Here is a 26,574-nt window from a genome sequence, read left to right as displayed (position 1 = left end):
TCTGAAGCTGGTCTGACTTCATCTCAAATGGCCCCGTAGGGCAACAATGGTTAGTTTTGACTGTGCTTATTTGTGCTATAAAATATCGATCCTAATTGGCAGCTATTTGGGCTTTTATATCTGCCGACCTCCGTTTTTGAACCGTAGTCACTAAATGTAGGGGTTCTGGCCTGACAAGGCCCATGCATTTCTTCAATTGGATGGGGAGCAGGGACAGTGTCACCGGCGATCTCGAAACTAGGAGGGAATGTTGACCAGGGAGCACCGCTGCGGCCGATCAGAGGAGCAGGAACCGGAGCCCGGGCTGAGTCCGAAAAAAGCCGGATCCGGACGGTGGCTCCGGAACGGCTGTAAGTGGAAGATGGAGGAGCCGGAGGAACCGGCGGACGGTGGGCAGTCGCTGCCCCCGGTTTACATTTACAGCCCCGAGTATGTTAGCATGTGCGACTCCCTGGCCAAAGTCCCCAAACGGGTAAGAAAGGTTGGGATGAAAGACCGTGGGTTTTGGGGGTGTGGGTGGGGGGCCGGTGGACGGGAGGGCATTAGGAAGCGAAGAGGATACAGGGCTGGGGGAAATCTTCAGCAGAAATTTGGGCGGCTGTACCAGGTGATGGAGGAAGTGTTCCCTTAGAGAGTTTCCTGAGAGCGCAGCGGGGCGTCCAACGGACAGGTGGGGGTGGGGTGGAGGTGCGGGGGAGGGGGAAGGGATGGCATGGAGGGGATGGTGTCTCTACTGCCAGGGATCCCCGAAGTGGAGAAGAAGCTGCAGGAGAAAAGTGTTCCAACACCTCCGTAAGGCCCGATAGCTTGCTCCTTAGCGATTTAGATACTTTATATTGTCTAAAGTGCTTTGTAACTGTTAAGTAAAAAGGGAGGGGAGTTAAAAGTTAGTTCCTTTGTTCAGGATGATGAAGTCGATGGAATTTCTCTGAATTAAACATTTGAGACTATTTTCTGCCTTTTTTTTCTTCCTTTTTTGCTGATGTTTTTAGGCCAGTATGGTACATTCCTTGATTGAAGCATATGCACTGCATAAGCAAATGAGGTAAGTTGTGCTTGAACAGAGCCCTGAACCCAGGTGTTCATAGCCTTAACTTCCTGCTTCACAGTGGGGCTAATTAGGGAGAGAATGGTCCTTTTTTAAAAGTTTTTTGTGATTCACAGTGTTGGTAATCTGCCTGTAACCTAGTAAAAGCTCTTGAAGAATTAAGAAAACTCGAAAAAAGTACATGAAGCAGTTAAGAAATAGGACTTTATTGCTGGAAGGGAAGTATCCTAGGGATAGGTGTTTTGTGGAGGTTTCGGGGTGAGTACTTTTGGGTACTAAAACCTATCTGATAGAAAAAAAGATGTTCAGCTGGGAGGTGTTCTGGTTTTGGGGTTGTTTGTTTTTTGTCTTTCCTAAGCCAGCTCTGAGAGTATGGGTTCAACTTAAGACTTTTAGATACACCATTACCACCACTAAACTTTAATGATGAGCCTGGAGACAGTCAAGACCAAAGGAAACTCCTGGAGCCAAGGCCATAACTCAGCACAGAGCTAAGTGCTTCTTTAAAAAAAAACAAAAAAATGAAGTTGCTGTTTGTTGTTATAAGAGTAAATATTAGAACCCTGACACTTGTAGGATTATTTGTGACATTTTCTGGCCAATTGGGTGAACATCTGTCTATGCTGGCTAGTGTGATATGCTTCATTTATCTCCCAGAAGGTAGTGTAAATTTTATCCTTATTATTAACAAAATCATTTATTGAGTATCTTCTTTATGAATGTTTTTCAACCGTTTTTTAACCCATAGGTTTGGTAAACAGAAAAACTACATGCTTTCCGTTAAAGTTATTTAACAGTTCAAAAAATTACTTTGACAAACAAGAAATCAAAGCAAAGCAAAACTGTCTAATTTCCTTGCTGTTAAGTAGGGAGGCTCTCAGTAAGGATTTGTTAAGGAAGAGGAAGGGTATTAAAAGAGGGAGCAATTAGGGCCGGGAAACATGGTACAAGAAACTGTAAAATTTTTATTTTAATGGGCAGAGTTATCACTTCTGAGGGTGTAGACATGTTTTCTTGAAGAAGAAGCAAGACTCCTTGGATCTTAGCTATATATATTTACTTTTTGAGGCTGAGCTTGCTTGGTGATGGTAGTAGCCTGTATAACCATATTAATTCAGGAGAAACTCATGGGCATGTTGCCCTTCAGCAAACAAAAAAAACACTAATGCCTCCCTGTGGCCTGGGTCATGCTTTTTAAACTTGAATGTGCATATGAATCACCTTGTTAAAATACAGATTCTTTTTTTTAATTGTATAGTTGATTTACAATGTTGTTTAGTTTTTGGTGTACAGCAAAGTGATATATATATATATATATATATATATTCTTTTTCATATTCTTTTCCATTATGGTTTATCACAGGATATTGAATATAGTTCCCTGTGCTATACAATAGGACCTTGTTGTCTTTCCATTTTCTATATAATAGTTTGCATCTGCTAAGCCCAAACTCCCAATCCAAAATATATGGAATGTTTCACAAATTTGAGTGTCATCCTTGCATAGGGGCCTTGCTAATCTCTGTATCATTCCAATTTTAGTATATCTGCTGCTGAAGTGAGCACTGAAGTACAAATTCTGATTCAGTAGGTCTGAGGGGAGGCTGAAATTCTGCCATTCTAACAAGCTCCCAGGTGATGCTGCTGCTGGTCCATAGACCACCCTTTGAGTGGTGAGGGCTAGAGAGCAGTAGTGGCAGTGGCAGAGTCAGGAAGAGGATATGGGGACTAGGCAGCTAGAAGTTAGAGGTGATTAAGTCCTGTTGTTAGGTTAGCACCCTGTATTCTCTCCGTCACTCCTATTTTCACTTCTTGTGAACAGTGGGTTGAGAGCTTCTGAGCAAAGCCCAGTTCTAGCCTGTTTGCTCCTTCTCTCCTTCCTCTCAGAGGCAGATGTGAGGGACCAATTATAGAAACTTTCACATTTTTTGGTTGCCTATTTTTTAATCCTTTAATATTAATAATAATGACAGTTATCCACAAGGCATTTTCATGTATGTTATCATTTAATCTTCACCTAAGTCCCATAAGATATCCCTACTTTACAGATGAGGAAACTGAACTACAGAACAGTCAGCTTATCTGAGGTTATAGAGCTGGTAATTAGGACGGGAAGCCAGTTCTCTGACTCCAGATTCAAAATTCATGACAATACAGCTGCCTATTAAAGTAAAAATGTAATTGAAAGGATTGTATTTGCCCAATTAGGAAAACTGATTCAAATGAAAATATCTCTTCCTACTGGTTTGTCATGAAAGTTGTAACTCACAGAGCAAAATTTGTCTAATACCTGATTATTTAACTTAAATATAATAACTCTTTTTTTTAACCTGCCTATAAACTCAAGGGAGATATCTATCCTCTCACCCCTTTTTAATGGAGTCAACATGTAGATGTGAGGAAATGAAGACTGTATTGCAGTGGAGGAACAGAACGTGTTTATTGCTTCAGCCTCCTGGAACCAGAAGCTGGAAGTTGTATTTTCACTCCAACTGCTGGCTCCTGCTTCCAGGTTCTGGCATACTCTGGATCTGACTCACTCACCTTTCTTTGTTCCCTGTTATTATTAGGATAGTTAAGCCCAAAGTGGCCTCCATGGAGGAGATGGCCACTTTCCACACCGATGCCTATCTGCAGCATCTCCAGAAGGTCAGCCAGGAAGGAGATGATGATCATCCAGACTCCATAGAATATGGACTAGGTAAAGTCATTACTAGGCAATGATGGGAGATAGATGACCTCCATCTATAGATCATAACTACTTAATCTTTTATAACTTGCATGATGGTCTTTAATACTTTTAAATTAACAACTAATGTGTTAACCACAATATTAATCTTCCTTTAACCACACTCCCATATGAATTGAGCAAAATTAATGCTGGATCAAATGGAGGAAAACCTTTCAGTTGCTTGGCGCCCTAATAGCAGTGCCCAGATTGGGTCTGGCTGTATGTACACTGATTTAACTGTCCTGTGACCTTATATTTTAACTTCAGTGTATATTTATATTCTTGCTAAGTTTGATGCCTTATCTCTCATTAAACAGCTGCATTTTTAAAAGCCATAAGTGGCCAATAGGATAGTCTAGAGAAACAACATGATTTAATAGAAGAACACTGGACTGGAGGTATGTGTATAGGGCGGGGGTGCGGGCTTAAGACACCAGGGGGTCCCAGACCTGGCTCTGTGTCATCACAGATAGGACATATCACCTCTCAGTCCTCAGTTTCTCCATCTATAGGATGTGACTAGTTAATCTTCAAGGTTTAGTCTTTCTAGCTGTAATACTGAATAATTCCTTCCCCGACATTGAAGGTGTTTAGCTCTCATTTTGGAGCTGTTGTTAGCACAGTAGCTTTCTGGTAGGGTATGTTGTTGTCATACCTCAATCTACTCCTCCTAATAGGGTACTGGACCCAATTCCAATGTGTGGAGGGGGGAATTTCCCCCCACACCACCAAACAATGCTCAGGACACCAGCTTGGTGTCCTACAATTCAACTCAGTTCTGACACTCTCTACCCGGAGAGAGCATCAGATTCCACAGGTGAAGTGCTCAGTCCCACAAGACTTCTCTCCACATCAGACATCAGTTGCAAACCCAAGCTGTTACCTGTGCTCTGGCTGACAGGCTGCAAATTGGAGGTTCTAGCAACCTCACCAACTCAGAATGCCAAGCACAAGTCCAAGTTGTTACCTGTACTTCTGACCAACTCTCTATAAATCAGAAATTCCCATGACCCCCTCCTTGAATTTAATTAATTTGCTAGAGCGGCTCACAGAACCCAGGAAACCCATATATTCACTAGATTACCAGTTAATCATTAAAGGATATAACTCAGGAACAGCCAGATGGAAGAGGTGCATAAAGGCAACATAAGGGGAAAGGGCATGGAGTTTCCATGCCCTCTCCAGGTGTGCCACTCTCCCCAAATCTCTACGTGTTCACGAACCCAGAAGCTCTCCAAACCCTCTCCTTTGGGGTTTTTATGGAGGCTTCATTACATAGGCATGAATGATTAAGTCATTGGCCAAGTGGTGATTAAACTTGTTGACCTAAACAAGTAGGCTGCCAGATATTTCTCCATCAAAGATGGGTTTGTTTGGGATCAGCAGAGAATTGCAATTTGGGGTCTGCAACCATGGCAAGCCATGGCAAGGGAAGGAGAACACTTTTACAGAGAGGGAAAGGAACTTGGGAGAGCTATGGTTTAAAAAAAAAAAAAGAGTCCATGGCTTTTTCATTGAGTCCTTGCCAGGAAAGAAGAGAAGTCTTTCTTCTTGTTAAACTTGGTTATTGTTTCAGGGTGTGAGAGCGCCCCCTTCTGGTCTCCTGACTATTTAATTTAAGTTTCTGTTTATTCATTTTTTACAAACTCAATCACCAGTTCCTCTGGCCTCACACAGGAGGTCAGGGGGATGGAACTGATAGTTCCAACCCTCATAATTCTACTGGCAACCAACCCCCATCCTTAGATGTGGTCCACAAGTTACCTCATTAATACAACCAAGACACATCTATAACTCATCATTTAGGAATTCCAAGAATTTTAGGAACTCTGCCACAAACTGGGAAGAAATACAGTTGATCCTTAAACAGCGCATGGGTTAGGGGCACCCACCCTCCGTGCAGTCGAAAACCTGAGTATGACTTATAGTTAGCCCTCCACATCTGCAGTTGCGCATCCGCGGATTCAACCTACTGCTAATGGTGTAGTACTGTAGTATTTACTGCTGAAAAAAATCCACCTGTAAGTAGGCCTGCGCTGTTCAAACCCATGTTGTTCAAGGGTTAACTATATATTCTTTATTATAAGTCATAATATCACACCCCTCTTTATCCAGCTTATCTTTTAACAAGCTCTTCTGATGTTTGCCTGAAGGTTATGACTGCCCAGCCACTGAAGGAATATTTGACTATGCAGCAGCTGTAGGAGGGGCTACAATCACAGCTGCCCAGTGCCTGATTGATGGAATGTGCAAAGTAGCGATCAACTGGTCTGGAGGGTGGCATCATGCAAAGAAGTAAGAAAATGACCTTTCTGCTTTCTATCTCTTTCCTTGAGTCAGTTTCTTGTTTATGTAAACTCTTATGTTTATTGTATTGGCAGTTATTGAGAGACGTGGGGGGTGTGTGTGTATGACACTTTACTACACCTTCTGAAGAGATACAAGTAAAATAAAAGATGACATAATATAGTGGAAAGTGTACTATTGAAAGTTAGGACACCTGGGCTTTATGCCTACTTTTTCTACAAACTTGGCTGACTGACTTGGACAGATTAACCTCTCTCGGTCTCAGTCTCTTCATCAGGAAAATGGGCAGAGCAAAGGATATTAATCTAGATATCTAGACAATCTCGAAATTCCTTTTAAGCTTTCTGGAAATTCCTGTCTTCAAGGAACTTATACTCTAGAAACATTATTAAAACTAGAATAATTAGGGAGCAACATCAATTTTGGTACCAATTGAATATATGTATGAGATGAAGAGATTTAGCAATAAGGAGCAGTTAATCATGGAAGTCTTGGAAGAGGTGAATTTTGGAGCTAGTTCTTGAAAGGAGTGGCAAACAGATTTTTGAATAGATGGAGAATTGATGAGAACAGATTTAAAACAAAAGGCTGAAGAATCAAAAAGGAGACTTAGGGCTTCCCTGGTGGCGCAGTGGTTAAGAGTCCACCTGCCAATGCAGGGGACACGGGTTCAAGCCCTGGTCTGGGAAGATCCCACATGCCACAGAGCAATTAAGCCCATGCGCCACAACTACTGAGCCCATGTGCCACAACTACTGAAGCCTGCGTGCCTAGAGCCCGTGCTCCGCAACAAGAGAAACCACCGCAATGAGAAGCCCGCGCAACGCAATGAAGAGTAGCCCCCACTCGCCACAACTAGAGAAAGCCTGCGCACAGCAACAAAGACCCAATGCAGCCAAAAATAAATAAATAAAATAAATAAATTTTTTTTAAAAAGAGGCTTATGCTGCCATCTCTAAGCAGCAAAGTGGCAACTTAGAGGTGTTACCCTAAGGAGAAAGGGCTTGTGCAACAGCTATTGGATGCTACTTGGAGTTACAGGAAAAGTCCTTTTTGAGTTTGATGTTAACATTTCAAACAGCTATACTCTGTGTCTGACAGGGACTGCTGAGCCTTATTCAGCATTTGGTATCTTGCTTAAGATGGCTGTAGTACATGTTGGAGGAGAAGGATTTTATTTATTGATTTATTTATTTTTATTGAAGTATAGTTAATTTGCAAAGTTGTGTTAGTTTCAGCTGTACAGCAAAGTGGTTCAGTTATACTTTTCAGATTCTTTTCCATTATAGGTTATTACAAGACGCTGAGTATAGTTCCCTGTGCTATATAGTAGGTCCTTGTTGTTTACCTATTCTATATATAGTAGTGTGTATCTGTTAACCCCAAACTCCTAATTTATCTCCCCTCCAGAGGAGAGGGAATTTAAAAACTGAATTTATCAATGTGCTATTTGAGTGAAATAAAGCAGCAGTGGTAGGAACTGCCAATGCATCATTCACACACCAGTTGTTCATACTATCTGCCATGACCTTGATACTCTAGTGCTCTTGAGTCTAGAGAAAACAGCACTTTATTTTTCAGAATAAAATCTTGAGCACAATTTCAGCATATGCAGATTAAGGTAATAATATGGAATTCTTTTCATCAAATGGATAGATTTCATGACCAAGGAAATCCTTGAGTAAGTTTACTACTAGAATCTACAACTGAGGTGGTGGAGCATACAGAAGCTGTGTTTAGTAATGAGTTTTACATGGTCTTAAAAACAAAGAGAAACACCTGCCTTTTGTTAGTTTTTGCTCTATTAAAAAAATTCAAAATCAAGACAGTGATCTCTAGGAGGGAAAAATGACCCTGTCTGCTTCAAGCTATAGATAAAAGGGACAAAACCAAGCTTCTCTGAACCAAGGACTTCTCTGCCTTCTCATGCTTAGCAAGTTGAAAAGAAAAGTAGTGTGGTTTCATGGGAAATGCCCAGTCCTACAAGTCAGCTCTAGTTTCTGCATGTGGCACTGGAGCAGCTTATATATTTAAATTCACCACTTAAGGCCTCCTAGGGCCTGGGTCAGTTTGCAGTGGAATACCCAGGTACCTGCCACTTCTTATTACTGTTTTGCTGCCAAAGGAAGCAAACTCTATCTCCAGCCAATTATGGCTGCCTCTGGGCTGTATGCAGGCGTGGGCATACCCACATGCCATTATCTTAACTGTTTCAGACAGCTTGCAGCTGATCCTACCTGGAAACAGACATGCCTGTGGTAAATATAAATTACCAAGAGTCTCTAGAGATTGCCCCAATTCAGGTCCAAATTCCAAGGCGTTCTTGGCGCCTCTAGAACCTCTGCAGATGGAATACAGGCATTTAGCCCACAAACTTACATCTAGCGGGCATTTATCTCTTATAACCACAATATCTGTTTAAACCCCCGTATCCCCAAATACATGTACAGGTTCATACATGCCATTTATTCATTCAACATGCATTGATTAAGCACCTACATAGTGTCAAGCATATTTTTATCATTACTAATAAGCAGAGATACAGAAATTGAAGCATGGCACATTTTTCCCCTACCAATTTTGAAAAAGAAATCTTTTATTTCAAAATATCCAGGTGCTGGCAGGATTACAGTGAAATTGGCACACTCTTTGAAAACGTTGGAAATGTTAAGAGTGGGGAAAATGTTTGTACCTGTTGACCCAGTACTATTATTCCCAGCAATATTCTAAGGAAATAAACCAATTCTGCCCTCAAGAAGTTTATCTCTTAGAGGTAAGACAGCAAATAATTGCATCTGAAAGCCAAAGAAGAGTGATTTTCAAAGAAAATTCTGCAAAAGAAGAGTAATGAGAGACTAATGCTATTAGATATTAAACATAAAAAACTGTGATAATGAAAACACTGGTACCACTGGTATAAGATTAGACAAATGATGTTATAGTATACTCCCCAAAGAGACTGTTGCATATAAGAATTCAATCAGTTATAAAGGATGTGTTGCCAAGTGATTGGAAAGGATTGTTCAGTAAATGATGTTGTGACAGCTTGTAGCATTTATACTCTCATCTCCTGTAATAAACTAAAATAAGTGGCAGCTGGATTGAAGAGTTAAATATAAAAAAGCAAATTAGGAAAAAAACCCTAGAATGAATGAATATTCATCAGGCTTCTAAAGGGGAATAGTTTTCTAAGCTTAGGAAAGAATAGAAGAAAAACAAAGGAAAAGATCAACATATTTGTATAAAATTTTAAAACCAAAATAACTTTTATGGCCATTTCAAAAATAAAATCTAAACACAGACTAGAAAGGCATATTTGACATAAATATGACAAAATGTGACAGGTTTGCATTTTCTCAGACATTCATACAGTATGATGTATAAGAAGAAATATGGGCAAAGAACATGAATAGACAATTTACAAAGGAGTTTTAAGCACAACTGGAAAACATGGGACAATGTTCATCACTACTAATCAAAGAAATGCAGATAAGTAGGTAACCTCTTTACGTAGCCTATCTTTAATAGAACTGAAAAAAAATGGTACTGAGTTTGCTAGTAATAGTGTGGTTTGGGTCAACCCCTTAAGAAAACAGTTTGGTAGCCAGCATGTATTAATGCCCTTTTATCTAGTAATCTACTTCTGAGAATGTTTCCTAAGAAAATAATTCAAAATATGGAAAAGAAACCTGAAGATATTTACCAGTGTTATTTATTTTTTAAAATTAGATATAACATGAATATCTAGCAATAAGGAAAGGGTGAATCCATTCCATGGAATATTATGCTATTATTTTAAATGATGATTATGAAGACTATGGGGCATTTCAGAAAAATACTTCTGGGTTAATAAAACAGGTTTTAAAATTGTTTGCACACTGCAGTTACAACTTTGTAAAATACATGCATTTTTTTTTAATACATGCATTTTTTTAAAAAAATTAGTGGGAATGATAGTAGTGGTTACGTTAGGGTGACAGAATTAAAATGATTTTTTTAATGTGTTTTTCTAGTTTTCAAAATTTCAGTAATGAGATTTTTTCTAACTTTTGCAGCTAAAATTTTACCAAAATAAAAAGAGGCAAAAAAATAGTTACAGCAAATATTAACAAAGGGTTAAAATCATTAACTATTCTAACTGATTTTTTAAAACACTAATATTCAGATAAATTAGTAAAAGACATGAACAATTTACAAAAGAGGAAACAAATAGTAAATAAACATGAAAAAATATTTAGTATCGCTAATAATTAGAGGAAGAAAAATTGAAACATTATATATACATGTATATATTTTACTTCTACCAAATTTGAACCAAAGGAAGAAAGATCTTAACTCATACATCTATTACTCTTGGTAATCTAAGGAAATAAGCCAATCCAAAATATGGAAAAGCTGTGTATATGAAGATGGTAATTTCTCTTTCACGTATAATAGCCAAGAAAAAAGGAGGGAAGGAGACCTAAATATTCAACAACAGTGGGATGGTTACGTAGTATACTGCAACATATCCACTTGATGGGCTACTATATAACTATTAAAAATGGTGGTTAGGACAACTGCATAACAAGAAAAAATGCATATCGTATATTGTTGGCTTTGCTTTTAAAGGGCAGGTAGCTACAGCATCATATATTCACTCTGATTAGAGATATGTAAAAAAATATCTGCATATGAAAAGAATTTCTAGAAGGAAATACAACAAAATGATACCAGTGACTTTGTGACGATGATGATAGTATGATATATATATATATAATATATATACATACACACACTATATATATATACTATATGTATATGTGGGTATGCACACACACAGATACATACATGTACCTTTTCTCTGTTTTATATATTTTCATATATTTTCTCTAATATGATTATATTACTTTTATTAATAAAACTTTTTATAATAAAATCTGCTTGGAACAAAGTGGGAAGCTGTTACAATAGAGGCATGATATGGTCGGTGTATGCTAGAGTTAGGCACAAGGTAGTGGGGTGTCCAGAAAGAGTGGAATGCACCACTTACTAGTTGTGTATGTGACCTTGGGGTTATTTCAGGAACAGCATGTGCAGAGGCACAGAGGTGTGAAAGCTGAGGGCACTTCCAGGTCTATAATTAAAGCTGAAACCAAGGGCTCCTATAGGCAAGTGGCTGGAGGTGAGGTGGGAGAGGTATGAAGGGTCCTGTTTGCCAAGCTGAACAGCTTGGACTTGATCCTTCAGGTCAGTGGTTCTTGACCTATTTTGGTCATGGACCCCTCCGAAAATCTGATGAAAGCTATATAACACTGTCCCTAGAAAAATGTACATACACAAATTTTTCCTTATAGTTTCAGAAAGTCTAAGGATCTCCTACAGCCCATGTGTGGATCCCTGGTTAAGAACCTTGGTTTAAAAGAGTAAAGAATCACTGAAGGAATCTTTAGCCAGGAAGAGGTAACATGATCAGATTTGCATTTTAGGAATATGATTCTGGCAATAGTTGGTAGATAAATTGGTGAGTGTTGGGGGCCAGAATGTTGACAGAGAAATCTGTTAGGACCTTTACTGTGATAATAATCTATCCTAAAGGAGGTGAAAGCTGTGGTGATGAGCATAGATGAGAGAATAAATTCAGGAGCCATTTAGTAGCTAGAATAGGTAGGAATGGTAACCAGTTTGATATAAATGATAAGGAAGGAGTGATCTAGATTTCTTGTGTAGATGACTGAGTAATTGTGTTACCTTTAACCAAGAAGAGTAGGTGATGGGGACTGCTCTGCCTATGGAGCATCTAATTAGAGATGTCTATTACAGAGTCGGCAATGGGGTCCAGCCTATGACTTCTCAACTTTAATGTGCATACAAAATACCCAGGGATCTTATTAAATTGGAGATTCTGGTTCAGGTCTTGGGGGAACCTGAGAATCTGCATTCCTAACAAACTCCCAGGCAATACTAAAGGCTGCCAATTTGTGGCCCGTACTTAGACTAGCAAGAGGCTGGAGCTCAGGAGAATCATCTTCACTGAAGATACAGATTTGGGAGCCAGCATGATAGGTGGTAATTAAAATTAAGGAAATAGACAAACTAACCTGGGAAGCATGTGTAAAATAATACAGGGGAAAAAACTCAAATAATGAGCCTTGTGGAATGCCAGTGTTTACAAGGCAGGCAAGAGAAGAAAGACCTACAAAGTTGAGTCTTGAGAAGGAGTGGTGAGAGAGATAGGAGGAGAATCAGAAAAGACTTATCAGAGAAACCAAAGGTGAACCTCAAGAAGACCGGTTTGGATAGCAGTGTCTTCTGCTGCTGCAGAGCGTGTATTCTCAATGGGAGTGATACTGCCCCCAAGGGAGCAAAAATTGATTCTTGCCGGGGCAGGTGGTAGGGAAGCGGGGGCGGCAAGAAACTTAGATGTTACATAGTTTATGGTTTTCCAAAGGGTCACAGTACATAACAGATGTACAGTACCTCTGTGATATAAAATTTCGCGGAGAGGTCAATTAGAAAAAGGTGTCTAAAAAGGCTCCTTGGGTGAGGGAATGATAATGAAAAAATGGTTGAGAAACAGCTGTACAGAAGGAAAGTAAGATTTCTCAGTAAGGAGGTTGTGGTTAAGAAGACTTCAAAGGATGGAGAGGAATGTGCTGGGGAGACAAGTAGGTGAAGGGCCTTGCAGAAGCAGCACTGTGAAATAGCTTGGCGGATTGGGGGAACTACACACATTGCTGGAGGGTTAAGGTTCAAAGTAGATAATGGCAGCAGATGAGGTAGAAAAGTAGGAAATGGCTCATGAAGGGCTTCATGTATGTCGGAGTCACTCAGTTGAAAAATGCAGATTTCTAGACCTCTCAGAGATCTTGATCAGGTAGGTTTGGACTGGGGCATCAGAACCTGCACTTTCAAAATCTAGGGGTGATTCTGATGCACACACTTTGAGAAACTCTTCAGTAGGAAATGGGGGGCACTGAAATATTATGTTAGGTAGTAACGTGGTTAGATTTGTGTTTTAGGAAACTGACTGTAGTTATAGAGGATGGATTGAAGGAGGTGTAGACTATAGGTCGAGGGACTGAATTGGGTATCGGCACTCTCACTGACAAGTGATGAGGACCTGAACTAAGGCAGAGCAATGAGAGTCAAACCCAGGCAATCTAACTCTTCAACCTGTGTACTTAACCCCTGAATTATACTACCTCAGTACATGGGAGTAGGTGGTGGTATGCAGCAGAGGTAGTACCCAGGGAAATTGGATTCTGAGATTTGGAGGTGGAGGTGGAAGCTGGAACTAGAAGCAGATGTGTTGCCTGTATATGAAATGGTAGCACAAACCAGGAAAATGGGTGTGATTACTTAGGGAAAAGGCAGAGAGTGAGGAGAAAAAGAAAATAGAGCCTAGAACCCCAGGAAATACCAACTTGTAATGGGCAAGTATAAGAAGAAGCCCCAGTGAGTTCAGCTGAAAAGCAGCAATCAGGACTGGCCAGGTAGTCGAAATAGAAAGGGACCATAGAATACCAAGGGAGCAGAAGAGTTTAAAGAAGAAAAGAGCTCTCAACAATCCAGGGCAGTACTGAAGTGTCAGTCATATTTGGCAATTAATATAGTCATTAATGACCTTGGTAAGAGAACTTTCTGGAGAGTGATGGGAATACAAACTGTTGAGGGGTGAGCAGGAACTAAAGAAATGGACAAGAAAGGAACATTAATCTGTCCAAAAGTTCAAATGAGAAAGAAAGGAGAGGAGGGCAGTGGCCAAGGGAAACAGGGTTGAGGGCTGACTTGTTGCGTTTGTTTGAAGAGCTTTGAGAACATTTGTAGACTGAAAGGGAAATAACGGAAATATGAGAAGGATAAGAAATGGAGCAAAGTCTCGGAGGAGGCAGGAGAGGATGAGAGGAATGGCTTTGGGAGGAGGAGACCCACCTCTTCTGAAGCCAGAGCAAAAGGAGTCAAGGAGGGTATAGCAGAGAAGTATCTGGGTTGCCTACTAGTGAGTGCTGGCCCCATGGCCTCTACTTTCTCCATGAAATGACTCTTGTCCACTTCTATCACTTGCTCACAGGCCTCTTTGAATTCTTTGATTCTGCTTTTTGTAGTCAGTCTCTTAAGAAGCCATCTTGTCCCATCTAGATCCCCTTAAATGGGACTCACTCTTTCCATGTAAACATGTACTAGGAGGTATTAAAACCCAGCATGGGACAGTGACTCCTAACCTCCAGAATTTGCCGAGATCGCATCTTCTTTGTCCACTTTGACTGGCTGTTTCTCATCCTCACCTCTTCCTGTTTGACTCTGCATTACAGCTCCCAGTATTTTCCTTTATCTCATTCTGATAATCCATTTAAGACTTATTTCCATCTCTAGCTCAACCTGCCCTTCTTCTTGCCACAATTCTGTTATTTGCCATCTTATCCCATGACATTTCAGCCTTCCACCTGGTGACACGGGATCTGTGCCAGCTGGGCCCCCTCTGCCTGCTTCGCTGCTAGGAGAGGAGAGATTATTGCCCTAGAATGCCATTGGTTTCTGGGACTTCCACCTGGGGGCAGTGAATGATAGAGCCATATAACTCTGCCTTGTGTCTTGGCAAACTCAACAAGAAGAATATAGAATGAGACCTCCAGCTCTTAGTTACCGTCCAGCTAGCAGTTGGGATCAAAGCTACTAGAGCTCTGTTCTCAAGAGCTCCAGCTCTTTATGCACAGAGTGAATGACAGTGGATTGCATTCCAGTTCCAGTTCTCCAGAGTGCTGTATGTGCAGTATAACTCATTAACCAAGCAGCCAGAACCCCCTCCTCTACTGACACCATCCCACCTCCAGCCTTTCCAAACCAATAGATCACTGCATGAAAATGGAAACCTGGATTCAGGGTCAGCCACGTCGCCTCAGCACCAAGGCAGACTCCTCCTTCAGCCATGGAGCACATGTCCTTATCACTTCCTCTTTACACCCATTCCATCCTGGCACCTGCAGAACAGACCCATCATGAGACAAAATGAACAAACCTTTCCCATAATAGCCCAGATCAGATGAGATCTAGGGAAGATAGTCTAATACAGTGGTTCAGTGTTGCACAGGGAATTCCAGCTCCATCAGTTACTAGCTGCAAAACCTCTCTGTGCCTCAGTATCCTCAGTTGTAAATTAGGGATAATAATAGTACCCACCTTATAGGGTGATGGGGCTTAAATCTGATCATTGTATTAAAGAGCCTAGCAAAGAGCCTGGCACATAGTAAGTGTTTGATGAAAGTCACTTATATCCAGATTGGGTTACACTCAGGGGGTCTTAGGTAGCCTCTCAGGCAAGTCTCTGGTCCAGTGGGGTCCCACTGCCTGTCCAGCTAAAGTGAGCCCTGGTACTGTTTGTCACCCACTGCACTTCCACGTCCCCTTTGCCTGTAAGCTCCTGGCTGAAAGTAGACTATTCACGATCGGCTTAAAGACTCAGGCCCTTTGCTTTGTCAAAGTTTCACTGCCAGCCTTCCCTATACCCCTACTCCTCCCAAACATCACATGAATTCACTGTTCGACCTCCACTACTAGGTCCAGCCCATACTCATAAGGCAAATGAGGATACTCCTTACCAAGAGACGGTGGGACCACCCCTAATTGGCAAGGGTGACTGTGCTGTAGTGCTGATATCCAGGACTTTTCTTCTTCCTAAGGAGCAGGTGCTCTCTGAATCTAAAATCAAGGCCTTCTATAAAATAAAAACTCTGGACAGCAGCTGGCAGCAGGATTCATCAGATTCTCCATCTCTTCCACATTAACCTTGAGACCCTTTCTGAAAATAAAAAGCAGGGAGTTCTTCTTGTCAAGATTATTCTGTCCTCAGTGTAATCACTATTCAAAATCCTTTCTGTTACCCCAGAACCTTCTAGCTCAATTCCATAAGGCTCTGGCCTTCACAGGGTTATGTATCCCCTAGGGGCACCGACAACCTCATCTGGATCAAGAAAGGTAATGAATGGAGGATTCCTGTGCAGTGTCCCCACTTGCTTCCAGCAAATGAGATCACACACCACCTCCTAGAATATTTACCTGGGCAATATTTTGATAAATTCACTTAATGAGGTGTCACAGAATGTCTGAGCTGCGTGGTAGTTGAATGATTACAGTAGCACTATCCCCAGGCCAAGCCCCAAAGTGTGAAAGTGATATTTCTGGGCAGAGTTTACATAGTGCTGGATAAGATGTACATTTTTCTAAAATGAAGTCCCTAAAATGATTGAAGACGTCAGCAACCCCTTGATACTGCCCACAGTTCATCTACTACCTCTGCATCTTCACTTCCCCAGTATCCTTTCTCTTAAGGAGAAAGGAATTTGGTCCCCAGACACAAAAATGACCTTCCCGTAGCTGAAGGCCTTCTACCCCAGCCCTGGTCTATACCACTGACTAATGCCTTCAACATCCAGGTACAGGGGTGTGGGTGAGGAGGGGGTGATGGGTGGGGAGTATTGTCCTGTCACAGGAGGACCTAGGTACTTTTGATCTCTGGACCTAAGCTGGCCCTAAACAAGGCCAGTTACCCCAAGTGGGAATGAGAGCTCTTCAAGGCCACCTTCAAGATAGGGAGACACTTCCTTTGAGAGGGACAAGCAGTTTGTGATCATGAGCTCAAATTGTTGTAGCGCAGAGGAGCCGGGGCAGCGAGTGTAGAACGTAAAGATCCAGGTCCATCCTGGGGCAGCCCAGAGGTTTATGTTGTTCCAAGATGCCCCATTCTGTTAGGATCGGGGGTTGCCTGTGCCCAAGGGCACCCCTCCAGTGGGCCAACATAGCCTATTCAGACTTGCATATAATCTCATGGAGTGTGTTTCGTAATGTGGCCTGCAGCCCACCTGCATCTTAATTCTAAAATGAAGATTCCTAAATCAGACCCACTAGGGGTAAAGCCCAAGAATATTCTTTTTTTTTTTTTTTTAACCAGTGTCTCCCTAAGGTGATTCTGATGCACAACACAGTTTGAGAACTCCTGGACTAAGGGTTCTTCTAGTTGCCCCATATCTGACCTAACCTCTGGTATACCTCTGTGATCCTACAGTTGAGACAAAGACACACCAAGGTAACCTTCAGGTCCTTGGGATATCATTCCAATGAACTTCAGTGCAGATTTTTCCTCCTCGCACATCTGTAACGCCTTCTTAGTGGTGGATCCCTCTTTCCCAGCCATTGCTGCCCATGCATCTAAAAGGCCTTCCACTTTCACAAGTTCCATAGCCATCTGCTCTCCAACCACAGCCTCCAGTTCATATACTAGTTTTGGAGAATGCCATTCAAAGTCCTCCTCCCCCACATTTACCTCTCCACCATACCACTACCAGCAGACAACCTTCCAGGCCATATGGATTGACCAGGTCCTGGCGGAGCAGCAGTACTGCTACACCTCTGATACATAATACGATTGGTTCTCCACCTCCAGCCTCCTCAGAATTCATTTCTAATCCACTATACCCCTCCATCCAGACCTCTTCCCTTCATGGCATTAATTATTTCCAGCCCACTCTCACCCTGGCTATTTGCTAGAACCACTGACATCCCTGAGTCTGGTCAATATCTTGACTACCCAAGTATGGACCACCCAAGGGCACATTCTGTTAGCTTTCACCATACAACATGGCAGAGGGGGTAAGAACAGGGACTCAAGTCACACTGCCTGGGTTTGAATCCCAGCACTGCCGCTTCCTATGTGATCTTGAACAACCTGCTTAAACTCTGTTCCTTGATTTCCTCACCTATAAAATGGAGATAATAATAGTACCTACCTCACAAAGCAGTTGTATTACACGAACTAATGTGTGTAAAGTACATAGACTAATACTTGGCCCATACTAAGCACCAGAAAGTGTTTGCCATATATGAATTACACTAACTGGATCATTCAGGTGTGATTTCCTTTTGGCACAGCCACATCTGCCATGGCAGAAATTGAAGGACTCTTACCTGGAAACCTTTGAAGTGAAATTCAGTCATCCGCCCACACACCTCCTACATCAGCAGCCCGTAGAACTTCATGCCCTTCTCACTCCATGATCACTCATCCAGTCTTGCTACTCCCCGATGCACTTGTCTACCTTGTACCCTGCAATTATCTCCAGCAATCTAAGGCTGAGAGACCAGTTTCATCATGAAAGAGGTGTTAGCTTTCCAGTGGCATCGTGGTTGGCCCACTGTCTGATTCACTGGAAGGTTGTTGATCAGGAAGTATTTGCGGGGGGGCACTCAAGGCAACCTTGATCTCATAATCTTATTATAGGTATGCTTTCCCAGCTCAACCTCAGCATTCTCTCTCTTTTTTTTAAATTTATTTACTTTTGGCTGTGTTGGGTCTTTGTTGCTGCACGCGGGCTATCTCTAGTTGCGGCGGGGTGGGGGGGGCTACTCTTCGTTGCGGTGCACAGACTTCTCTTTGCAGTGGCTTCTCTTGTTGCGGAGCATGGGCTGTAGGTGCGCGGGCTTCAGTAGTGGCGCACGGGCTTAGTTGCTCTGCGGCATGTGGGATCTTCCTGCACCAGGGCTCAAACCCTTGTCCCCTGCATTGGCAGGCCGATTCTCAACCACTGCGCCACCAGGGAAGCCCTAGCATTCTCTCTTAAATGTAATTCTGGCATTCGCTTTCAGGTCTAGGTACCAGGGAAGGGAGTAAATGACCCTCTTACTTATGCCCTGCCCCTTGCCTCCACCTCCTGACCCCAGATCCACTGGACCCGTCTACCCAGTCTCACTAGTAAAGGAAAAGATCAAATTGCTATGCTCAAAAACCAGGGGAGAGATCTTGAAAGTATGAACAAAGGTGGTGACAGTGGATGTGAAAAGGAAGAAGAGCACTTGAGAGTGATTTTAGAGGCATAACTGACAGAACTTGGTGATCAGTTAGCTCTTGGGGGTAAGGTGAAGGGAGACATCAAAAATACCCAGTTTTTTGCCAAAGTAGGAGGCAGTATTGTTAGTAAAATTGGAAGTGGCACACCGAAAGACATACAGAGATGTCAAGGGATTTGTGACATAGAGAAATCTGAGTGGGTAAATGGATAGCTAGGTAGGAGATGGTAGAGAGTAGATTGATTGGTGGGTGTCTGGTTGACATCCCAAACTTAATATATGTCCAAAAGCTAACTCCTAATCCCCCCTCATATGGCAGCCCTACTCTTCCAGTTGTTGAAACCAAACATGTTGGAATCATCCTTGACTCCTTTTCTTTCACACCCCATGTTCAGTCTGTAAAAAATCCCAACTCCATCTTTAAAATATATCCAGAATCTGACCACTTCTCACTGCCTCCAGCACTATAACCCTAGTTCATCTCTCTCGGATTATTGCAACCACCTCCCAACTAGTGTTCCTGCTTCTGGCCTTGCCCCTGTTAGGTCTATTCTCCACACAGCGGACATAGTGATCCTATTAAAACAGAAGTCAGATCCTATTACTCCTCTGTTCAAAACACTGCCTTGGCTCCCTGTTTCACTGAGTAAAAGCTGAAGTGCCTACCATGGCCTACAAAGCCCTGTGCATTCCCCCTATTTCTCCTTCCCCCCCTGTAGAACTACTGTTCTTTTCCTCGCTATTATCTGGCCACTGGACTCCTCTTTTCCCTTGAACATACCAGGCATGTTCCCACCTCCAGGCCTTTGCCCTTCCTGTTCTCACTGCCTGAAATATCCTTCTCCCAATTAATGACCCTTTACCTCCTTCAAGTCTTTGCTCAAATATCACTTTCTCAGTAAGGCCTTCCCTGACCACATTTTTAAATTTGCACTGCAAAAAAGCCTCCCATTGCCCTTTCCCTGTTCTATTGTTCTCCATACTATTGATTGTCTAAAAAATTATTTAATTTACTTATTCATTATTTATTTCATGCCTTACACCCCTTCCCACTAGAATATAAACTTCATAGGGGGTAGGGATTTTTATTTGTTTTGTTTATTACTGTAGCTTCACTGCCTAGAACTCTACCTGGCACATAGAAAACTTAAAAAATTTTCGTTGGGTGAATGATCGAGTATGAAAGTTGGAATGGATGGGCAGAGAGAGATGAGTGGGAAACATTGATTCCCAACCCTTTGGGGGAGTGTCTCTCCTGGTACTACCAGTTGACTTATGGAATGTCAATATGTTTGAAAAATAAAGAATAAAGTTATTTAAATTGGAAAGATGAGTTAGTGCCTTCTCAGGGTAGGACTTCAATAGATATTGGTTGAATGAATCAATGGTAGTATCGTAACAGGTATTATGAAATTAGAGAGAGGGAGAGGGAGAGAGAGAGGGAGCGGGGAGAGAGAGAGAAGGAGAGAGAGGAGATTCCACATAGCAGTCAGAGGTCTGAGTGTTCACGAAGTCCAATGAGCAGTCAGCACGTCAGATTTCCAGCATATTGAACATGACCTACCAAACTGTGGGTTATATAAGCTTTGCATTTTAACCAAGAGACCAATAGAGGGCGTGCGAGGTTAAATCAAGAATGTTCTCTGCTTGATGAGATTCTATTAACGTCATCCACATTTATATTTATTGATCTGATGTTCATCTAAACTGTTTCATCAGTTCAGAGTGTTCTCTTGAGCTGATTTCTTTCATGAGCCCAGTATCTGGCTCATAATACTTCTTTAATAAATATATATACTTTGAATGAAAGAATGAATATATAGAATCAAGAGATTTTTACCTTGAAATTTGTGTTTTACTAATTAACCATGATCAGTATTTCCATTAAGAAACTATCCTTCAGCGTTCATAACCTGACTGACGAATAGAGCTCCCATGGTCCTTGGTGCTTACTGAATCCTTAGGCAAGAGGAGGGCAAGAGTCTGACTTGGAGTTTGGGTGCTTTGTCTGTGTAAGCGATAGTGTTAGACAACATCAACATCGTAGTGCCTGAGGTAGGAGTTGCTAAAGGCCCAGGCTGCCTCTGCTCCCATACCAGCTCCTCTCTCCATCAGGAGGGGCTGGCAGCTGATGGAGGATGCAAGTCACCAGGGATGGCTTGTCCCCCACCCCACCCCCCCAATTGTTAGTTTGACTTCTGCAAATGGGGATTTCACTGCTTTTGAAACCTGCTGCCTACAATGTGTTTTCAAGATGTAGGGTTGTTTGGGATGAAGAAAGTTAAATAGGCTTTGCTTATTATCTTAATTATCAACTGTTCCCACTGAAATTCTCTGAAGGGATTTTGGGTGCCTGGATTTGTGGCTTTCTGAGCTGGATTACTATGGGGGTATGGAGTCCTTGTCCTGTTCTCATCTGATGGCTGAAGTCTCTGAGTGCCCTTGATCCAGGCCCGTGAGCTAGGCCCTCAAGTATTAGATCTTTTTCACTAGTGTAATCATTTCAAATAGCCTGAGAAATAGAACCCACTTTTAATAAACTTTATTTTTTAAGAATAGTTTTTCATTTACAGAAAAATTGAGCAGATAGTACAGAGAGTCCCAATGTATCCCATACCCAGTTTCTCCTATTATTAACATCTTACATGAATATAATACATTTGTTAAAATTAATGAACCAATATTGATATAGTTCATAGTTTATTCAGACTTCACCTAATACTGTTTTTCTGTCCCAGGATCCCATCCACGTGTAATGATACTACGTTACATTTAGTTGTCATGTCTCCTTAAGCTCCTCTGGGCTGTGACATTTTCTCAGGCTTTCCTTGTTTTTGATGACCTGGACGGTTTTGAGAAGTGCTAGTCATAATATTCAGTAGTATGCCTTTTTCAGTCTATTTTAGGTATTTTAATGTGTTTTTCAGTCTATTTAATGGAATCATTTCAAATAGTCTGAGACATACAACCTTTCTTTATTGTTCTTCCCAGTACCTGTTTTTATAATAAATCTGAACAGTTCCTGAAGCTGGTCCTTGCTAGAGCAGGGCAAGTATCTACAGCATTGGTGAATTGTTCTACAACAGTGTGCACTTTGAGTAAACCTTGCAATTTATTGTCCATAGTCACCAAACCCGTGCTGGTATCATCTTTTCTCAGAAAACTTAAATGAAAATTGAAGGTGCAAATTCAAAATGTGTATCTATAGAATTAATTGGTCTGACTTTCTGTTTTTTTCTAATGTCTGAATTGTAGTGAGAGTCTTTGTTTCCTCAGTTTTGCTGTTTAAATATAAGAACCAAGAATTCTGTGGAAAAAGAGAAGAAGGAATGAGAGTTGGATAGAGCCACGTGTGATTCTACAGTTTTACCTTCATTTAATTTTCCACCCCAACCTGTCTTTAATACGAACTGTATTATCACTAAGATAAAACTCAACTTTCTTTTTCTTTTTTCAACGCATTTTCAAATATTTAATCCAACTACCCACACACATTCTTTTTTTCTTTTTGACATCTTTACTGTAGTATAATTGCTTTACAATGGTGTGTTAGTTTCTGCTGTATAACAAAGTGAATCAGCTATACATATACATATATCCCCATATCTCCTCCCTCTTGCATCTCCCTCCCACCCTCCCTATCCCCCGCTCTAGGTGGTCACAAAGCACCGAGCTGATCTCCCTGTGCTATGCAGCTGCTTCCCACTAGTTATCTATTTTACATTTGGTAGTGTATATATGTCCATGCCACTCTCTCACTTTGTCCCAGCTTACCCTTCCTCCTCCCCGTGTCCTCAAGTCCATTCTCTACGTCTGCGTCTTTATTCCTGTCCTGCTCCTAGGTTCTTCAGGACCAATTTTTTTTTAGATTTCATATGTATGTGTTAGCATACGGTATTTATTTTACTCTTTCTGACTTACTTCACTCTGTATGACAGACTCTAGGTCCATCCACCTCACCTCAAATAACTCAATTTTCTTTCTTTTTATAGCTGAGTAATATTCCATTGTATATATGTGCTACATCTTCTTTATCCATTCATCCGATTATGGACACTTAGGTTGCTTCCATGTCCTGGCTATTGTAAATAGAACTGCAATGAACATTTTGGTACATGACTCTTTTTGAATTATGGTTTTCTCAGGGTATATGCCCAGTAGTGGGATTGCTGGGTTGTATGGTAGTTCCATTTGTAATTTTTAAAGGAACCTCCATACTGTTCTCCATAGTGGCTGTACCAATTCACATTCCCACCAGCAGTGCAAGAGTGTTCCCTTTTCTCCACACCCTCTCTAGCATTTATTGTTTCTTGATTTTTTGATGATGGCCATTCTGACTGGTGTGAGATGATATCTCATTGTAGTTTTGATTTGCATTTCTCTAATGATTAATGATGTTGAGCATCCTTTCATGTGTTTGTTGGCAGTCTATATATCTTCTTTGGAGAAATGTCTGTTTAGGTCTTCTGCCCATTTTTGGACTGGGTTGTTCATTTTTTTGATATTGAGCTGCATGAGCTGCTTGTAAATTTTGGAGATTAATCCTTTGTCAGTTGTTTCATTTGCAAATATTTTCTCCCATTCTGAGGGCTGTCTTTTGGTCTTCTTTATGGTTTTCTTTGCTGTGCAAAAGCTTTTAAGTTTCATTAGGTCCCATTTGTTTATTTTTGTTTTTATTTCCACTTCTCTAGGAGGTGGGTCAAAAAGGATCTTGCTGTGATTTATGTCCTAGAGTGTTCTTCTTATGTTTTCCTCTGAGAGTTTTATAGTGTCTGGCCTTACATTTAGGTCTTTAATCCATTTTGATTTTATTTTTGTGTATGGTGTTAGGGAGTGTTCTAATTTCATTATTTTACATGTAGCTGTCCAGTTTTCCCAGCACCACTTATTGAAGAGGCTGTCTTTTCTCCATTGTATATTCTGACCTCCTTTATCAAAAATAAGGTGACCATATGTGCGACCCACACACATTCGTATACAATCGATACCACTAAATTTAGTTGGAATGCTAGTAAGCGACATTCACTTCCTAGCTGGTCTTTACTAGAATTCAGTGGATTTTTCTTCTGAGAAACTTTTTTTTCCCCATGCCTTTTATATCTTGTCTTTGGAATTTAGTAAAAAATGGCTCTTTAAGCTCTTCTGGAGACTGGGGGCAAATCAGGGTAAGGTATAAGCAGAGAGGAGTTGAAATCACTAATCTTGCCTGATGTACTTTAATATAACAGTAATTATAGATCATACAAGGTGGATTGAGTCAAGGGGTAATTATGGACTTTATTCCAGACAACTAACAAAACTTCTTTAAGAGATTATTATAGTTTCCATTAGGAGGTATCTTGAAGGTTGTTAAGCTCTTATTAATGCCTTGACCAGGAATTCCTACCTGTGAATTTCCTATAGGAGAAATAGATACCTGTAAAGAAGGTGCCCCAATTAACTTTAGAGACTTGCCTTTCAAGGCTTATTTCATATAAATAATATCAATGTCTAGTAAAAATTTCTCAGAAATGCATGCTAATTTTAGGAAATGTGGTGTAAATGGTTGGAATTCAAGCCTTTTACTTGAAATAAAGTTAATTATTGGGGGGAATAATACAAATTGTGAAACTTTGAAAATTGTTCAGGTAAATAGGGGTTTTTCCACCATATTAAATGGCAACTTTGGAATAGGCTTCATGTTGAATTCAAGTCCTGGAGACTGAGCTATTAATTTATGTGTTAGTACTCAAGCACATTTCTGTTTCTGATGAAGGTTGGTTTTCTCACAGGCAATATCAGTGGCTAGTTAGCTCAGGCATTTAGAACATAGTGCTAATAGGACCAAGACCATGATTTTCGTCCTTGTACAAACCAGTTAGTTTCCACTGATTCCAGTGCTATTGGCCACACCATTTACCTTGGTTGACCATCTCTTCAAAAGCAAGGGAGGCCAAGCTGGGAGATGCAGACTGAGAAGTGTAAATCTTTACCACCTTTGAAAGAACAGCCCAAAGCTCTGTTTCTCTTGATGCAGGGTCAATTGCGTCATTTGCACGGGTTTGCCTCACTGTGTTGTTATGAGTACTCTAAAATGCAGAACTATGTCCATTGCCTTTTCTGTTTTATATTCTATTAACTCAGGAAAGATTTTCATTCCATTGAGCACCAGACTGGGGGGTATATTTTTGGAAGCAAGTGTAGGTGTACCAGAGCCAAAAAAGGTTGGGAACAACTGTAGACAAACTGATCTCACTGTTCTTAGAGCTGCCAACTCCAGGCACAGAGCCCTTAAAGTGGACTATAAATGTAAAGTGGGTGGTTAAAAGAAAATCCGTCATGTGGGACTAATTTCTGGTTTCCCACAATCAGGTGCATGTATTTTGTGTGCGTTTTTTATGTGGAAAGAAGCAGGTGTGCATAAAGCTGATTTATTTAGCTCTGTCAAATTAAAATTGGGGTCTTAATGAGAGAAAAATTGTGAGTTAGATAATTAGGACAGTACTTTGGATTTTTTATGCATGCCTTTATTTAAACTTATCATGATAACATTTCTGTCAAGGAGGTGGGGTATGGTAGGAACTTTTTGATAAGTCAAAAAACTGAAGCAGAGAGACACAAGGTCCTACCTCAGTTTCTATCATTGGAACATGTAAATCTCTAAAAGGACTTGCTGGACGTAACTATGAAATCAAATTACAGAAGATTTCTGGTTTTTCAGTCTCCCTCTTTGACAGAGGAAACAATGGTATTATAAATAAATACAGAAACTCTTGATCTGTAAAAGTCATTGAGTCAATTCTCACAAGAGACAGTGACATGAACTGGCCGCAGGGGTAGTAAACAGGGTGTTAGAAAAGGGAGCCCACAGAAGACCTGACGAGGCTTGTACATTAGGCATGGAAATACCCTATTATATGTTAACCAGGGCTTCGTACAGTGGTTAAGAATCCGCCTGCCAATGCAGGGGACATGGGTTTGAGCCCTGGTCTGGGAAGATCCCCGTGCCACAGAGCAACTAAGCCCGTGCACCACAACTACTGAGCCTGTGTTCTAGAGCCCACGAGCCAGAACTACTGAGCCCATGTGCCACAACTACTGAAGCCCGCACACCTAGAGCCCGTGCTCCGCAACGAGAGAAGCCACCACAATGAGCAGCCTGCGCACCGCAATGAAGAGTAGCCCCCGCTCGCTGCAACTAGAGAAAGCCCGTTCACAGCAACAAAGACCCAATGCAGCCAAAAATAAAATAAATAAATAAATAAATTTTTTTTTAAAAAAATATATATATATGTTAACCAGTCATAAGCTATAATGACACAAGCTAGGATTTGTTAGTTCACTTTTCCTTCCCTAGATCATTATACTCAGCAGAGAGGAAAAGAAAGCTGTGTTCTAATAGTGATTTCAGCACTGTCTTAAAGATCCAAGTATAGGTGTGCTCCAATTTAAGAAAACTCAGGGAATAAAAAACATGCATGTTGCCAAATGGATAGATACAGAGGTTGGATGGAGAATTCATTTTATAGAAGGAGCCTTCACTATGACAGAATTCATCCACTGAGTTCCTTAAATTAACTCCTCTGGTGAATTCAAGATTTGATATGCAGAGTCAGTTATCACATAACTTTTTAGAAGTGTGTCTGCCACAGGTTTACTTTAGTAATACTATTTGTAAAATATGTATATT

General features: G+C 41.0%; 1 protein-coding gene across 1 annotated transcript in view; it reads left to right on the top strand.

The window, feature by feature from the left end:
• The first annotated feature begins 241 nt into the window (after nt 1-241).
• HDAC8 (histone deacetylase 8) overlaps nt 242-26,574 on the top strand; it is a 219,611-nt gene continuing 193,278 nt past the window's right edge. The window contains exons 1-4 of the mRNA XM_082864933.1: nt 242-472; nt 993-1,045; nt 3,619-3,749; nt 5,933-6,074. Coding sequence (XP_082721059.1) covers nt 248-472; nt 993-1,045; nt 3,619-3,749; nt 5,933-6,074 — 551 coding nt within the window. The 5' untranslated portion in view covers nt 242-247. The remainder of the gene's footprint in view (nt 473-992; nt 1,046-3,618; nt 3,750-5,932; nt 6,075-26,574) is intronic.

The sequence above is a fragment of the Leucopleurus acutus genome, assembly GCF_964270905.1.
Source record: "Leucopleurus acutus genome assembly, chromosome: X".
NCBI classification, from domain to species: Eukaryota; Metazoa; Chordata; class Mammalia; order Artiodactyla; family Delphinidae; genus Leucopleurus; species Leucopleurus acutus.
Note: the sequence above shows the minus strand (reverse complement) of the source record. Positions and strands in the feature narration are given on the sequence as shown.